The sequence below is a fragment of the Pteropus alecto genome, unplaced genomic scaffold, assembly GCF_000325575.1.
Source record: "Pteropus alecto unplaced genomic scaffold, ASM32557v1 scaffold793, whole genome shotgun sequence".
Taxonomy (NCBI): domain Eukaryota; kingdom Metazoa; phylum Chordata; class Mammalia; order Chiroptera; family Pteropodidae; genus Pteropus; species Pteropus alecto.
In genome coordinates this window covers 106537-123089 of record NW_006433390.1, presented here as the reverse complement: position 1 = coordinate 123089, position 16553 = coordinate 106537, and the positions used below count along the sequence as shown (strand labels likewise).

Sequence of the window (16553 nt, the reverse complement as noted above, 5' to 3'; positions counted from 1 at the left end):
TACATTGTGTGTCAAGAATCTTAGTATAGTCCTTCATATAGGAGATCTTTCTGTTATTTAAGTAATTTTTCAGACTAAGGATTGCTAACCTGATCTCTATGAAATAGATTAACTCCTTTTTGTAAACTTTATTCCTGTAGAAAAAAAGTTTCAAAGAAACAGAAAATCAACGTCTCGAAATTTCAGACTTTCAGCGCTCGAGGGGTTCTTGGGGAGTGAGCCCCATTTCCTCAGCCCCAGCAGCAGAGGGAGGGGTTAATTGACTCACTCACAATGTCAAGTCCAGGTAGTGGCAGCACCCCAAATATTAAAGAGCGAAGGAACTGTTTTCATCATAATAAAAACTAGTGCCAGTGAAAAGAAGGGCAGCTTTGGGCCATGACCCTAGAGGCAGAGTTAATAATATTTTTAGTTCATTCGTGGAGTGATTTCTATGCATCAGGCACTGTGCTAAGACCCTCTTATTCACATCTCATTTCATTATCATAATAACCTTTTAAGGTAGGTTATTATAGATACGACACCAGTTGTATAAGAAAGGAAATCGATATTTAAGACATTTAAAAGCTATACATGGTTTTACTGTACATGTTTAACTGTACGTGGATAAACTGTTCATGTTTGACTGTACATGGATAAAATGGCAGAGCCAGAATTTGAACCCAACTCTCATTTTAAGCACTGTATTTTTGTACAAGGCTTAGTCTATTTGCTTGACGTTTACTTGCAAGGAAAAAGGTCTCTTAAAGCAGGAGGCTGCCCACCAGTGCGAGAGGACATCTTCCTGGACTCAGATCAAGGAAAGCTCCAGGGAGACTAAGGAAGGGAACCGTCAATAAGACTCTGGTGAGGGGTGCTCGGCCCCATTCCCCATCACCCCAGAGAACAATTAGCACTTAGAAATATTTGGTTCTAATGACTGCTGGGCTTTTATTTTGGACCCAGGAGTGAGTGACAGGGCAGCCAGGAGGAGAAAGAGCGTGGCAACCCCTGTCCATTAAAATAATAAACTCCCAAAGGCCATTCTGAAGACATGGTAATAAAGGAGCAGGGATTCCAAAAGTAGATATTACTGTTTGCATGAGGGCAAAATATAAAAAACTGACCCAGAAATCAGGCATAGAGCAGTGGGAGATGCATGTGAACTGAGGTATGCAAATATATTTTTTTTTGGAGCAAAGCAAGCAATAATTTCGTAGCATGAGATTCTCAGGACACTTTTGCCTGAAGTAAGTCCCCGTAAGTCCCAGCTCCTTCCCTTCCACCTCATTCATTCAAAAAATGACAGTTATAAGCTTACAGTCTATTTTACATTTTATCTGTAAAAGGGGCTGAGTAACTGTACCCACCTCCCAGGAGGATTAAATGAGTTAATAGAAATCAAGTCCTTAATAACCGTGCCTGGTGCTCGAAAGCTCTAAATAAGTGATTCTATCATATGTTATTATTATAATTACATAATATTATAAATAAGCATGCATTATAAACCAAACACTCTGCTAAGCTCTGAGGCGAAGCAGTGATAAAATCTATTTATTCAACAAATATTTACTGTGGCTGTGTCCCATATACTGTTCTAGGGACTCAGGACAGATCAATAAACAGAACAGACAAAACTCCTTGACTGCCTTTGAGTGGTTTATGTCCTCTGTGGCAGGATTAATAGATTAATGTCCTAGCGAAGGGTAGTATTGGCTCTTCTTGGTTTTGGCTGCTTAGTCAGTGATGATTGTGGGATATTTGAAATTTTTAGAAAACACAAAGCTAGGAGGAGTGTTTATTTTAACAGCTTTATTGAGATACCTTTAACACATAGAAATCGTATATGGTTAAGGTGTACAACTTGATGTTTTTATATACATGCATACATTATGAACAAATCACCACAATAAAGCTGAATAACTTATCCATCACTTCTATAGTGTTACCCTGTGTGTGAGTGCTGAGTGTGTGTGTGTGTGTGTGTGTGTGTGTGTATGTGTGTCTGCGTGCACGTGCATGTGTGGTGAGAAGATTTAAATTAAATTCTATCCTCTCAGGAAACAAATATACAAAACAGTTAGTATTAACTGTTGTCACCATGCTGTTCATTAGATCTCCAAAACTAATTTACTCTGAATAACTGAACCTTTGTATCCTTTGGCCAACATGTCTCCATCCCTCACCCCGACCCCAGCCCCTGGCAACCACTATTCTACTAGCAATTTCTATGAGATGGACTTTTTAGATTCCACATGTAAGTGAGATCATGCAGAATTTGTCTTTTAGTGCCTGGCTTATTTCATTTAGCTTAACGTCTTCCAGGTTCATCAATGTTGTAAATGACAAGATTTCCTCCTTTTTTAAAAGGCTAAATAATATTCTATTTATGTATCTATGTACCTGTCTTATCTCACATTTTCTTCACCCATTCATCTGTCTATGGACGTTTAGGTCATTTTCATATCTTGGCTATTGTGAATAATGCTGCAATAAACATGGGTGTGCAGGTATCTCTTTGAAATATTGATTTTGTTTCTTTTGGATATACACCCAGAAATGGAATTGCCTGATTGTTTGGTAGGTCTATTGTTGATTTTTTGAGAAACCTCTAGAGTGTTTTCTGTAATGGCTGGACCAATTTACATTCCCACCGACACGTACAAGGGTTCCCTTTCTTCTGCATCATTGTTAGCACCTGTTATTTTTTGTCTTTCTAGTCATAGCCATCCTGAAAGGTGAGGCCACATCTCATTGTGGTTTTGATTTGCATTTCACTGATGGTTAGTGATGTTGAACACCTCAGGTAGAACAGTTTTTACTGTGATAAACAATAAATACAATTAGCTGCAATTGGTTGCAAACGCGCATGGGCAATCAAGTTCTATAAAATGACACGGTTACTAGCAACTTCAATTTTACCATCGAGTCGTTGCCAGGGTGTGTCTGCCTTTCTACATCTATTTATATTTCCTCCTTTTGACCTTACATTGGTGCCAGCCTGACTTTCTTGATGCAAAATGTGTATGAGCTTATCTCATGTGTTGAAAATAATAATCTGGTCTGGCTTGATGACATCAAAGTTGTCCCTCGCCTGTCCTTAAATATTTAATGAATCCTCTCCAGCTTTTCTCGCTCAGGAAATACTGATTTCTGCTTGCTCTTGACCTCATGGCTTAGGCAATTTCAGTCAACTTTGGTGTCGCTTCCCCACCCCCAACCCCCTGCAGAGGTTTGTTCAGAGTCCTTCTATCCCATAATGGTGCTGGTTGGCTTAGTCCAAATTTTGACCCTTTTATGCAGTAACTTGTATAAAAACTTATCATATAATTAGAAAAAATTTCCACTTCTAAGCATGATTGTGTGTGTGTGTATATGTGTGTGTGTGTGTGTGTGTATATAACATATATGTATATATATTTTTTTCTCTTAGTCCTAAAACCTAAAAGAATGGATTATTTTTATTATGGATTGAATTTCCTCTCTCAAGATGAAATATGTCAAATATTATAGCTTGTTGTATTTAGCTCCTTTTTTGGGTTCTTATACTGAAAATATATAAAATGTAAGAAATTCCTAACTTTGTCATTAATCTGGGTTAACATTTTCAAGTCAAAAAGTCTCAAAAGTCGCAAGAAACCCAAGTCCAAAGGAACCTTGAAATTCATTTGATTCAACCCTCCCATTTTTCAGTTGAGAAAATGAGGCTCCAAAGAGGCCAGGTGACTTTTCCACAGTCCCCAGACAGTGGGGAACAGAGCTACTGACAAGACTCATCACTGACTGTCAGTCACTCTCTGCTCATTATACTGATTCTCTTCTGGTCAACGAGCTATGCAATATATGGGTTTTAAATAGTGCCAAGAGATTTTCATAGGCTGACTTCCCCCGAGAAGACTTTGCCAAGCAGGTGGCTGGGATGTTAGTTAACTTGGTGTGAAGCGTTCATATGATCTTCCGGGAAATACCACTCACATAATAACACACAAAATCGAATTGCTCATAGGATTGCTTCTTTCCTTTGTGGAAGAAGCAGGTCTATGGCTGGAGGAAGGAACAACACAATTGTGACAAAATTTACCCTCCTGGGATTTTCAGATCATCCTCAAATGAAGATTTTCCTCTTTGTGTTATTTCTGGGGATTTACCTCCTGACACTAGCCTGGAACCTGAGCCTCATTGCCCTCATCAGGATGGATTCCCACCTCCACACGCCCATGTACTTCTTCCTCAGTAACCTGTCCTTTCTAGATACCTGCTATGTGTCCTCCACAGCCCCCAAGATGCTCTGGGACATCATCACAGGACAGAAAACCATTTCCTTTGTCGGCTGTGCCACGCAGTACTTCGTCTTCTGTGGAATGGGGCTGACAGAATGCTTTCTCTTGGCGGCCATGGCATATGACCGGTACGCTGCAATCTGCAACCCGTTGCTCTACATGGCCCTCATGTCCCACACCCTTTGTTTAAAGATGGTGGCTGGGGCCTATGTGGGTGGATTCCTTAGTTCTTTCATTGAAACATACTCTGTCTACCAGCATGATTTCTGTGGGCCCAACGTGATCAACCACTTCTTCTGTGATCTTCCTCCCATCCTGGTTCTGTCATGCTCTGATACCTTCACCAGTCAGGTTGTGAACTTCATTGTGGGGGTAGTTGTTGGAGTGTTATCTATCCTAGTGATCCTCATTTCTTATAGTTACATCGTCGCTGCTGTTCTGAAGATCAGCTCAGCTAAAGGTAGGACCAAGGCCTTCAGCACCTGTGTCTCTCACCTGTCTGCTGTGACCCTCTTCTACGGTTCTGGTTTCTTCATGTATATGCGATCTAGTTCCAGCTACTCTCTGAATCAGGACAAGGTGGTGTCCGTATTCTACGCTCTGCTGATCCCTATGATGAATCCCATCATCTACAGTCTTAGGAACAAGGAGATTAAAAAGGCCATGAAGAAAGCTGTGGGAAGGGATCGAATGCTTTCCCATGGGCATTCATTTTTCTCACCCTGAGCTGAGTGAAGCTATGAGCTGAGTCACTTGTGTAGACTTTAATGTGGTTTTGGACTCGTTGATCTACACAGTGATTTTTTTTTTCCCTTTTTCAATATTCCCTTAGTCAGTTTGCCTATTGGTTATTGGTAAACAGTTTGGCCTTTCTTGGTTTCTAGAGCAAATAACATTGCATAGATTGAGATTATAAATCAGTTTAGCAGAAAACTTCACCATGACAAAGACTGAACAACCTGGAACATCAAAATGGAGTTTGTGTCTGTGGAGGAAAACGTTGAAGAAATGTTAGTCCAGCATTTGGGATGGTGATTCTCAAGGTAGGATAGGACAATACGGCATGATAACCTGAGGCGGGAGATACTTTCTCCAAAATCAGTTGTCTTCTCCTCTCACGAGGTTCTAACCTGCTTCCTTTAGGATGTGTGAGCAGCAGGAGGCAGACACCCTCCCCTGTTTCAGAATCATGGCTGTCGAGAGCCACTATGACTGTTGGGGGTATGGGACTGACTTGACGTGTTCAGACAGGAACGAGATTGAAAACTTCTGGTTAGGCCCTTAATGGCTGAACAAATGGGACAACCTCCTGGCTAATTCAATCAACTATACAAAAAAGTGACTGCTAATGATTTCAACTCAACTACGGGATCGTCGTTTAAGTCCAAAGTGACAGCTTTCTAACCAACACTCTGAGGCATCTACGGGAGAGGAGCACACCTTCATTGGGGGTGAAAGGTGCTCTGATTTTGCTAATGCTGTGATAAGTTCCAGAAGAGAATTTAGCCAAGGATTTGAAGAGAGTGATTTTTCTTCTCCACATTTTCTCAGAACTTGTTATGTGTCCTTGAACCAACAGTAAAGAACTGGAATAAAGTTATTCGGCTGTGGCCTCTGTTGGGTAGGCTATAAATAAGTAAATAAGTATCTACTTGTGTGTCCTTGGACAAGTTACTTGGGCTCCATGCACCTTAATTCCTTATTTGCAGATAGGAATAATAATAGAAATTATCTCATAGGCTTGTTGTGAAGAATTAAATGAGTTGATACATGTAAACATGTAGAATAGTGCCAGGTGTATAGCAAATGCTCAAGAGGTGATATTTTATTATTATTATTATTATGCTGATTTATCACCGTCTGAGTCAAAGAAATAGAAGACATTTACTTAGTTTGGTAAAGAATCTGATCTTTATAATGGCTTTGATGCATTGGAAAGTGGGCCTGCAGAGACTATAGCAAAAAGTAGTTAAGAGATTCACTAAGTATTAAGTCCTCAGACCTGAGAGTCATCTCTTCACTGTCATTTTGCAGGCATGTGGCCTTATCAAGTTGCTTACAAGCTCCATTTTCCTTGTCTGCAAAATTAGGATAATAATTGTATCTACCTCATAAAATTAATACATCAATTAAGTGAGATGATGCATGAAAAGGGCTTAGCCTATTGTCTGGCATATGGCAATACTTAATCAATGTTAGCTCAAATTATTAGTCAATTAGTCAACATTATTAATTAATTTTGTATGAATTAAGAGAAATCTAAGTTAACGTGCTAAAAAGAGACAAATTAAGTAGCTTTGCAACGTCTACTCAACTTGGAACATAATGATCTCAGTAAAAGGCATGCCCACACACCTCCTACCTCTGCTACTTCCTTTGCATATAGGAAATAGAAACAACTCAAGTTCACTGAACTTCTACCCTTCAGCTTACCTTTGGTGGCTAATCTTAAATTCGCCCAATGCTAAAAGTCACTGGAAAACAAACAAACAAACAAACAAACAAATAAATAATACTTCGTTTTAGAATTAAATGGAGCTATCACTAATTTACTATAATCCATAATTTTTTTTAATGAACAAAGATTCTGACTATAAGGTCTTTCAAAGATTCTGACTATAAGGTCTTTATACCATCTCTCTTGTTTGGCCACACATATGTTTGTCAATAATGGAAATATTTCTTTGCATTTGGAAGAGATAAGGTACTTTTGTAGTTTGCCCAACTACCAAGGAGGAAATCATGTTTATTCATTAATGATCATTAAATTTAGTGCATAAGGTGGCGATTGATCACGAGGCTTGAATAAAGCAAAAATGATCTGGGTTTTTCTGTAAGCCACATGTTAAATAAAACTTCCCGAATAAGTGCATTTATTATGGAACATACCAACAAACATACACTAAACAGAATATTTTTGGCACTAAGAGAACCAGGCATTTTACAGCTATTGGAAACAGGACCAGGTAGAGCTGTTTCCAGGCCGGATTAACTAGCTGGACATGAATTCGGTTTAGTAAAATGACCACACTCCAGGGCGTGGCACTCATCCTTGCAACCTCCGAAAATCTTTTCCAGATGGGCTGATGTTTACCAAGCTCAGAATAGCAAGCTGCATAAACCACGATGCCACTTTTAGTTCTGAGTAAAGAACAAAACTGCCAAGCTTGTACTTGTGCCAGAGGCACAATTCTGTCTTGTTGAGGAAACCGTGTGGAAAAACGAATTACAATTGAACGTCTAATTAGAGAGAAAGGAATCAAAGTAGGTAATGTGTATCATTGCCTGATGAGCCCAGCTATGTGGTCCATGTAGGATGAGGGCCTGGGTCAGGGCACTCCCAAGTTTCTCCCCAAGCATGCATCGTCCTCTTTTCTAAGTGACCATCTTCTCCCCTAACCACTGTATTATGTACAGATTGATTAATTGACAGCTTTCTCTCTCTCTCTCTCTCTCTCTTTTTTTTTTTTGGTCTAAGAAATCTTTTGTCTCCAAAATGCCTCTGTTACACATTTTATTTATTTATTGTTATCCGATTTTGTGGTTTAATTTTTAGAGTTTTCAGAAACCTGACTATTGTCCATATGTACCACCTACATTCCCCTAAGTTTTGGGGTAGGTATATGTGATTACTCACTCACATACTCACAAGTCAGTGACTGATGCATGAAATGGGCTCTGATGAGATTTTTAACTTCTTTCTAAAGACCGATAGTCTCACGATTCTAGTTTTAAACCTTGGCAAACCTAAAGTTTGCCTATTCTGTGATCATTTACACACATGAGGAAACACTCGCATTTCACTTTCCTGTGTCCAGATAACTGATTTGGATCTTCCTGACCTACCCTTGAGCAGGAAGAGCCTGACCGTTTTGCATATAAGGAAATATACCACATATCCTAGCATTATCCCATCAGCTTGATCTGTGACTACCTTCCCTGAATTCTTGGTGGAATGGGTCTGCAGAGACTATGGCAGTGAGTGCTTTGCAACATCTCCTAAATAACTGGGGGAGCTAAACCAACCGTTTATATGTGCCCTTTGCTGCTTTTTAATCTTCTCATGCTTCCCTCTCCTCTTCTAATGCTGACTTCCTATGTGCCATGCTGCTTATGGATCTGGCCGGGGATGAGACCCCACTCTTTTCTACAAATAAGGAAATAGCCTTAGCAGACTCTTGCAATCGTGGCTTGGAACTGTTCTAAACTGGATGTGGCAGCATCTCCCGTCTGTGTTGCCAGACTAGATGGCAGGCACCATCTAGCTGGAGACAGACTAACCACACCCTTTGGTGAGACCACGCTCTAGAAATAAACAAGCATCTGGAACTCAGGGAGATCTCAGGGAAGAACAGTGGTTTCCTCTCTCAAAACAAAGTTTTTCTGAAATAGAACCACGATATCAGATTAAACTTAAATGTCAACATAAATAGAAAAACTGGCATGTGTGAACAAATATCACATTGACATTGGTATATTCTTATTCTAATAAACCTATTTTTAATGCAAAGGGACGCTGGGTTGTTTTCATCTTAAAAAAATACTTAAGGAGCAAAAATATTTAAGGAAGTCCCTGTATCAGACATACACTGAAACTCACAGCACGTTTTCTAACAACTGTCAGCGAAGGCAGGAGCCTGGCAGGGTTGCCCTCATCCGTCATCTTGACCCTCAGTCAAGAATGCAATTGGAAATGAGACTCCATCTGGGGCCGAGGTGCAGCCGGGAGGTGTCCTGTGAGCCTGATCGAGGAGGGGTGAGCTCTGAGAAGCCACCTCTCAGCACACCCGCCCGTCCAGTCAACCTCCACTTCAACTTCCTTTTCCTGTCATATCCTTTCTCTGAGGCTTGAGAATCTAACAACTTAACCTGCCTAAAAGAAGGGAATGGTCAGGGAGGTGAGGATAATATTTCAAAAAAATAGTATCTATTAGCTGCTGCATATAGCAAAGTGAAAAAAAAAATTTTTTAAGTGTTGGATGTAGATAAAACAAGGACTAAAGACACGTTAGAAGCATGAGCACAGCTTATTTTTTTTAATATATTGCAACTGAGTGTTCGGCTTTCTCCATAGCCTGGCCTCTTCTATCTCCTTGAAGATGTCCTTTCCCTGTAGTGTCTGGGGAAGAAAAACCCAGACCTGGAGGACCAAAAGACCAGGGCTTAGTCCCCTTTGGTGTTGAGTTACAAAACTAGAATTGCTTCTCTTTCTTGCATGTTTGGAGAGAGAAGATAACAAAGTGAGGTGGAGGGAGATGGAAAGGGTTCCTTTTTGGTGTGTGTTTGGGGAGATTGAATATATTTACTTTAAAAAAATTTCCTACACACTTTGCCTAGTTTTCCCTCTTTTCCTCCTGTCTCTGCCCATCTTCATACAATCATTTTCTCCTCTTATCCTTCCTCTCCTACCCAGCAGCTAAAGCCATGGGAAAGAAAGACAGAGCTGTCTTCCATGGCAGCTTGTTTAGCCTGAAAAGCAAATCTGTTGAAGGGTGATGTAAATATGTAGGCTGTGTCAGTACACTTCAGCATAAAGCTGGGCTGGAAAACCTCTGACTCATTTGATTAGTGTTTGAGATGAGAGGACACAGACCCAGAGGAAGAGTTGTGGGTTATTTTTGAGGGATCTATACTATCAGAATTGTTCCACTTAAAAAAGTCCAGTGTGAGCTGTCTGCAGAAGACTGTGGAGGGCATTGTTCCTGAATCGGGTTATCTGTCTGAGGCAGTGTCACTGACGTTGAATTCAGTGTAAAAATCTGTTCCTATGATTAGACCCAGGTAGACAACAAAACCCTGTTTTAAGAAGAGAGGTTCTGCTAGCTATTATATGCAGAGAAATGATACGAACCTAGGAAGCCAGACAGACTGTTCTTTTCTTCACTGATTTTCTTTGTTTCTTTTAAAATGTTAATCATTCATTTATATTTCAATAAAAATAAAGTAATGTATAAAATTAAATATGTGAAAGCTAGAAATAATTTTAAAAGAAATACTTTGTAACTTTAATCCTGAACAGAGTCAGAGAGATGAGAGAGAGAGACAGAGAGAGACAGAGAGAGACATAGAGAGAGAGACAGAGAGACAGGGGAGGGGAGGGGAAGGAGTAAGAGATAAATTTGGGTTTATTACCGAATAACTTGTTTCTTCCACCTTCCACCTTGATCTTCCTTGTAAAGTGGATTGTGAAAAAGAGATGGAAGAAAGGAATGGAGGGGAGAAGGGGCACTTTAAAATAAAGGCTGGGAGATTCTCAGAGCTTAGAAAGACGTCGAAGCCGTTAGTTTCTGGGCATAGGAGGGCCTGGAGCATGATCCGCAGGAGCTTCCCAGAGACTGTGCCAGGTGGCTGTCATGGTGTGTGGGTAGGTGTGACCCAAGTCCCAAATCTGAGGCCTTAGGTTTGAACAGGGAACAGCAGAGCCACCAGACTTGGCGTTACCATGGAGACTCAGAGTCCAACCGAGAGGATTTAAAGAAAACTTAAGATATTTTTTTAGATGAAAGTTATGGACAAAGTTTCATGCATGTTACATTAGTATTTGCACAACACTTTACACTTCATATAGTTTCAATGATGGATTGGATGCTGTTTTCTATTACCATATGAGGTTGGCGGGTGAGAAATTATCTCTACTTTACACATAGGAACCTTGCACATATTGAGGTCCTTCATGTTCTTTTGAATGTAGCAACAATACATCATGAATTTTACAAAGAAAGATTTTTGGAATATAAATGATTCTTATTGGCCAGGAACATGTCTCCCATTGCTTGGCCACAGCACCCAAATTCTATACTTTTAGAATTATATCACTAAAAATCTGTTCAGTTTAAAGGATTAAATTATTACAGTTCTTATCAAGAGGACTATAAAACTACTAACCTATTGTCAAGGGTTCAGTGAAATAATTAACTCATTGGCCAACCTATGCCTTTTTCTCTAGAAGTAGAACTAGCCGAAGTAAATCAAAACAAGAATGAGATCTTCCTAAAATATCTCTGTATCTCTAGTAATGGCAGGAGATAGGAGTTCCATTTTTAAAAAATAGGAAATAATGATGTGGGAATGATCTTAAGTAGATATTTTTAATGAAGGATTAGTAATGCAGTATGGTATGTCAGAAAAACAACTCCAATTCAGAACACAAAAATTATACCTACTGTTAAGAGAGGTGTGCCGTGTACTACACACTATAAGTGCTTCATAATATTATCTAACTTGATTCTATGATGAGCTACTCTGTGAAGTAGCTATTATTATCAGCCCCATTTTATAGTTAATAACACTGAGGCTTGGAGAGGTTAATTTGCTCAAGGTCACACAACCAGAAAGAGCTGGAAGAGCTGGAATTCAATCCAGATTGCCTGATACCAATGCTCATGGTTGTATCATAACCATGATAAATCATGGCTCTGTCATAAATTAGTTTTATTTTATTTTATTTCTTACTCTCTCAGTTTCTTCACTTATGCTTAGGAAGTAATGCCATGTCTGTCTCACAGGGCAGCCGTGAGGATGATTCAGGTCGGGGAGTTGAGAAAATGTATGCAGGTATATATCTAAAAATGAAAGTACTTTGTAAACAGGAATGTGTCCACAGATGTAATTTATTGTTATCAAACTGTATTGCCAGCTAGTATGTCACCTTGGGCAAATCCCTTAGCTATGCTGGCATCAGGTTCCTCACTTAAAAATTGAGGATATTGAACTTGATGATCCCGAGGTGTTTTCTGGCTCAAAGGACTTCAAGTTCATTAAAAGAGAAGTTACAGTCATGAGGTCATGATTGGACTGTGGGGAAGTGGGGAATAGATCCAGAAGGGACACAGCAGAGCAGGGCATGAAATTAGTAGGGACAAAAACTCCATGACAACTATGACTCCTGAGAACAAGTCTCTGGAGAGTTTTTTCCCTTTAATTGTCTTTACTCCTATCGCATTGGCCCTTAATAACACGTTTATGCCAGTTGCGGGCACCTCTTTTGCCATGAGTGGACAGCCAGTTTTGTGACCCCAATTTCCCATCTTGGAGTGCAATAGGGCACACCTGGAAAGTTCTTTTGAAAAGAAATAAGCAATTTCAAACTTTGGCAAGAACTCTGTCTTCCTGGAGCATCTGGGTCAAGGTGAGAGGGCAAAATTTAGAGAGAACAGGGGATTCTGTGCTATGTCAATATACATGTAAATCTTCTGGTGGGACCTTGGCGGATGGAGCAAGGTCATGGTCCCCAGTCTCTCGCAATCTTCAGCTCTTCCCTCTCCCTCACTTCTGCACCCCCCATTTAGGGCTTTTTCTTAGGTTTTCTTTCTCGTCACCTAAGTTCTCTGATGTTCTGTGAAAAGATTAATCTCTAACCTAAAATTTCAGGCATTACCTTAGGGTAATGGGAGGATGCTGAGTTCTAGTTCGCAATTTCTTCATGATGCGATCTGAAACTCTGTTACCTTCTGATTTTCACCTGTACAACGGGGATAACAGGATCATCTAAAATCTCATAGAACAAGGTCTATAAAGTCTAATACATTATAGAAGTTATTAAGTGAAGGCTGAATCAAAAATAATATTTTATTGAATTTTAGGGATAGTTCCTAAAATCAAAACATGCTCGTCTATGTTTCCCAACTTTGTCCATCCGAAGGACCCTTTTCACTTAATTTTTTCCTTGAGAATTCTATTTTTAAAATAATTAATTTGGTTTCCATTTCAATATATAGCTTGGATTCATAATTTCTGAGTAGCAAAACATAAGCTGGTCACTCTATAATGATATGACAAAGTACTCATGTACAATTTCACTGGCCTTTTGAAATTCTTCAAATAGCTATCCATTGTCACCTGTGAGTCTGGAGACACTAGTGTGGGTGACAGATATCAGAGATGCCCCACTCCAGGCACAGGTAGTGTTGGTATCACTGACCCTCCTAGCCTACTTTTACCTACATTGTTCTTTATTTAGCAACATTCCTGGTTTCTTAACATGATTTTTATATCTTGCACAGCCTTGCAAACTGTCCATGCCCTTAGTAGATCAGAACTGGAAAGGGTTTTGATTAGCTAGATCCACATATCCAACAAATATTTATATCAGTCACCTTTCCTTCTCCAAACTGTCTTGGGAGATGGTAAACACATGCTAAAAATTAATCAAAGAGACTGAGTATATTCAGAATATTTTTCCTTCCTCTAGCTTACCAAATTTTAAGAAGATAAATTTTATTGTGAAAAAGTAAAACAATCCCCACTTTTGATTGTTTCTCTTTGCTGAACTTCTCATTTTGTTCATGCATTGTTTTCTTAATTTCATTTAGTCGCCTACTTGTTCTTGTAGTTCACTAAATTTCCTTAAGAGATTTCTTCTCAATTCTTTGTCAGTTTGTAGATCTCCATTTCTTTAGGGCCACTTATTAGAACTTTATTAATTCCCTTAGATAGTGTTACAGTTACCTGAGTTTTTACAATCCTTGATTCCTTACATTGGTGTCTGCACATTTGAGTAAATGGTCTCTACTTCCAGACTTTACAAGCTGTTTTGGCAGAGAGTAGTTCTTTACCAGTCAGCTCAGTTTGGGCTTTGGATAGTAGCATCCAAGTGGTCAACTGGTAGCATCAACTGGTAGCATCCTTGGGCAGGTGGGGCTTGCTTTTAGAGTCTGATTTTTGGTGAGGCCACTGCACTAGTTCTGAGGGCATATCATTGGCTGTGAACAGTTAGATAACTGTTCATTTGGTTTTCTGGCCAAATGTGTCTGTAGGGTGGGTTCTGTTGTTACCTGGATTCTCTAGTCAGGCTTCCTAGCAGGGCAGAGCTGGTACCATACTTAGCAGGAGGTGGAGCTGTGAATTAGCTTCACTGCCTGGGCAGGGCTGAAGAATGAGCCCCAAGGATGGTATAAGTCATTAATTGGGGACCTGAATCAGGCACAGCTGCGCACCAAGTCTCCTGGCCACATGGAGCCATTGCCTCTGCTCTACAGGCAGGCATAGCTACTGGCTGGGCTCTCTGCTCATGTGGCACTGCAGGTGGGGCTAGGAATGGGCTACATAGCTTTCCAGGTGCTGTGTCTAGGTTTTCTACATAGGCGGGGCTGAAGGCTGCATTCAGCAGTGGATAGGGCATTGAATTAGCTTCCCTGCCTAATCATGGCCACAGAACTGGTCCTATGACTGGCAAGTCTTCTTGTTATGGACCAAATCAGGCAAAGTTGTGTACCAACCTTCCTGGCCCTATGGGGTCAGTGGCTTGGCTCTGCAGATGGGCAGAGCCATGGGCCAGGCTCTCCAATCAAGTGCTGCTGAACTATGCAGCTTCCGGGGTGCTCTGACCAGGTTTCCTGCTAGGACAGGGCTTGGGGGTGGCACTCAGCATTGCAGGGCTATGCATTAATTTCCCTGCCCAGGCACAGTGGCATAACAGGCTTCAAGGCTGGCAGTGCTCATTTATTGGGGTCCCCAATCAGACAAAACTGTGCAGATGGGGCCACTGGATCAACTCTGTAGACGGTCAGAGCCACAGGCTGGGCCCTTTGCTCAAGTACTGCTGGGCTATGCAGCTTCCCAGATGCTCCAGCCAGGGTTTCTGTCTGGGCGAGGTCAGAGAATACACTGTAGGTGGGGCTATGAATTAGCAGTAGGTGGGGCTATGAATTAGCTTCCTTGTCTGAAAAGAGTGTTTTGGGGGGCCCATAGCTTTGTGTGTTATGTTCAGATGTGCAAATTATGACCTGCTGAATGAAGAGGCACAATCCACTCACATGGGGTTGGCGGGTAGCTCGCTCAGCATCTAAGCTCCCACTTTAGAGAAGTGAAAACCCTAGAGCCATGTCGATTGAAGGCACAGTTTCAGTACACATACAAAGGAAATAACGTGACAATAGTTTTTACTTACGGATTCCAGAAATGAGAAGTGGGGTATGACGAGCCAGGGGTAGTCGTCTGTCCCAGGTCATGAGTGAGAGCAGACAGGGAATCTTCCGACCCAGACAGTGAAGAGTTTCCTCTTTTCCAGTGCTCGGTGGAGGGAAAGGAATGGCCTGCCTGAGAATTGTCATGCTATCCTTTCATCGAGTCAGCAACACATTCTCTTGTCTCTTCTCTGATTTTAGGAGCACCAAGCTAATGACTGGGAGAGGAAATATTACAGATGTCACCTATTTCATCCTCTTGGGGTTCTCAGATTTCCCCAGAATCTTAACAGCTCTGTTCGTTGTCTTCTTGTTTACCTACATTACAACTGTGACTTGGAATCTGAGCCTCATTATCTTAATAAAGATGGATTCCCACCTCCACACACCCATGTACTTCTTCCTCAGTAACCTATCCTTCATAGATATCTGCTATGCGACCTCCACAGCCCCAAAGATGCTCTCCAAATTCTTCCAAGAGAAGCAAATGATCACCTTTGTGGGTTGCGCTGTTCAGTACTTCATCTTTTCAACCATGGGACTGAGTGAGTCTTGTCTCATGACAGCCATGGCTTATGACCGATATGCTGCCATCTGTAATCCACTTCTCTATTCATCAATCATGTCACCCGCCCTCTGTGTGCGAATGCTGCTGGGGTCCTATATGGCTGGTCTCTCTGCTTCTTTATCTCAATTGTGTGTCATCCTTCAGCTCCACTTCTGCGGGCCTAATACCATCAACCACTTCTTCTGTGACCTGCCCCAACTCTTAGCCCTGTCTTGCGCTGACACTTTCTTTGTACATATCATGACTGCTATATTAACACTGATCTTTGGGATAGTAAATGCCTTTGTGATCATGATATCTTATGTCTATATTGTCATCTCCATCATGAAGATCACGTCAGCTAAAGGCAGGTCCAAGGCTTTCAACACCTGTGCTTCTCACCTGACAGCAGTTAGCCTCTTCTATACCTCAGGCATATTTGTCTATTTGACGTCCAGCTCTGGCGGTTCCTCCAGCTTCGACAGATTTGCATCGGTCTTCTACACTGTGTTGATTCCCATGTTGAATCCCTTGATTTACAGTCTGAGGAATAAGGAAATCAAAGGTGCCTTGAACAGGTTGCGAAAACACAAGGGGTGTTGCTGAGGTTAAGGATTCTGAGATTTTTGACAGATTTGTCTTTGTCAGAATATCACCTTAACCCACAATATTATGCACATGAATGGATTATAACAAAATTCATAATCCTTTCAGACAGAGAATATAAATTTTGACACAGATAATATGACAAAATGGAGCAAAGCTTACTCAATGCCACACAAACACAGTACCTTTAAGTCCTAGGGGTTCATTACTTTCACCCTACGTGAAGAATGGCCTTGT

General features: G+C 40.8%; 2 protein-coding genes across 2 annotated transcripts; both read left to right on the top strand.

The window, feature by feature from the left end:
- The first annotated feature begins 4004 nt into the window (after window positions 1-4004).
- LOC102885819 (olfactory receptor 5A2) lies at window positions 4005-5011 on the top strand. Its single transcript, XM_006908322.1, has one exon. The coding sequence runs from the start codon at window positions 4020-4022 to the stop codon at window positions 4983-4985; it is 966 nt and encodes a 321-aa protein (XP_006908384.1). The 5' UTR covers window positions 4005-4019; the 3' UTR covers window positions 4986-5011.
- Window positions 5012-15377: 10366 nt separating this feature from the next.
- LOC102885567 (olfactory receptor 5AN1) lies at window positions 15378-16316 on the top strand. Its single transcript, XM_006908321.1, has one exon. The coding sequence runs from the start codon at window positions 15378-15380 to the stop codon at window positions 16314-16316; it is 939 nt and encodes a 312-aa protein (XP_006908383.1).
- Window positions 16317-16553: the final 237 nt, after the last annotated feature.

Coding starts and splice junctions, on each gene's coding strand:
- LOC102885567 (XM_006908321.1), top strand. CDS start 15,378: ATGACTGGGAGAGGAAATATTACAGATGTCACCTATTTCATCCTCTTG.
- LOC102885819 (XM_006908322.1), top strand. CDS start 4,020: ATGGCTGGAGGAAGGAACAACACAATTGTGACAAAATTTACCCTCCTG.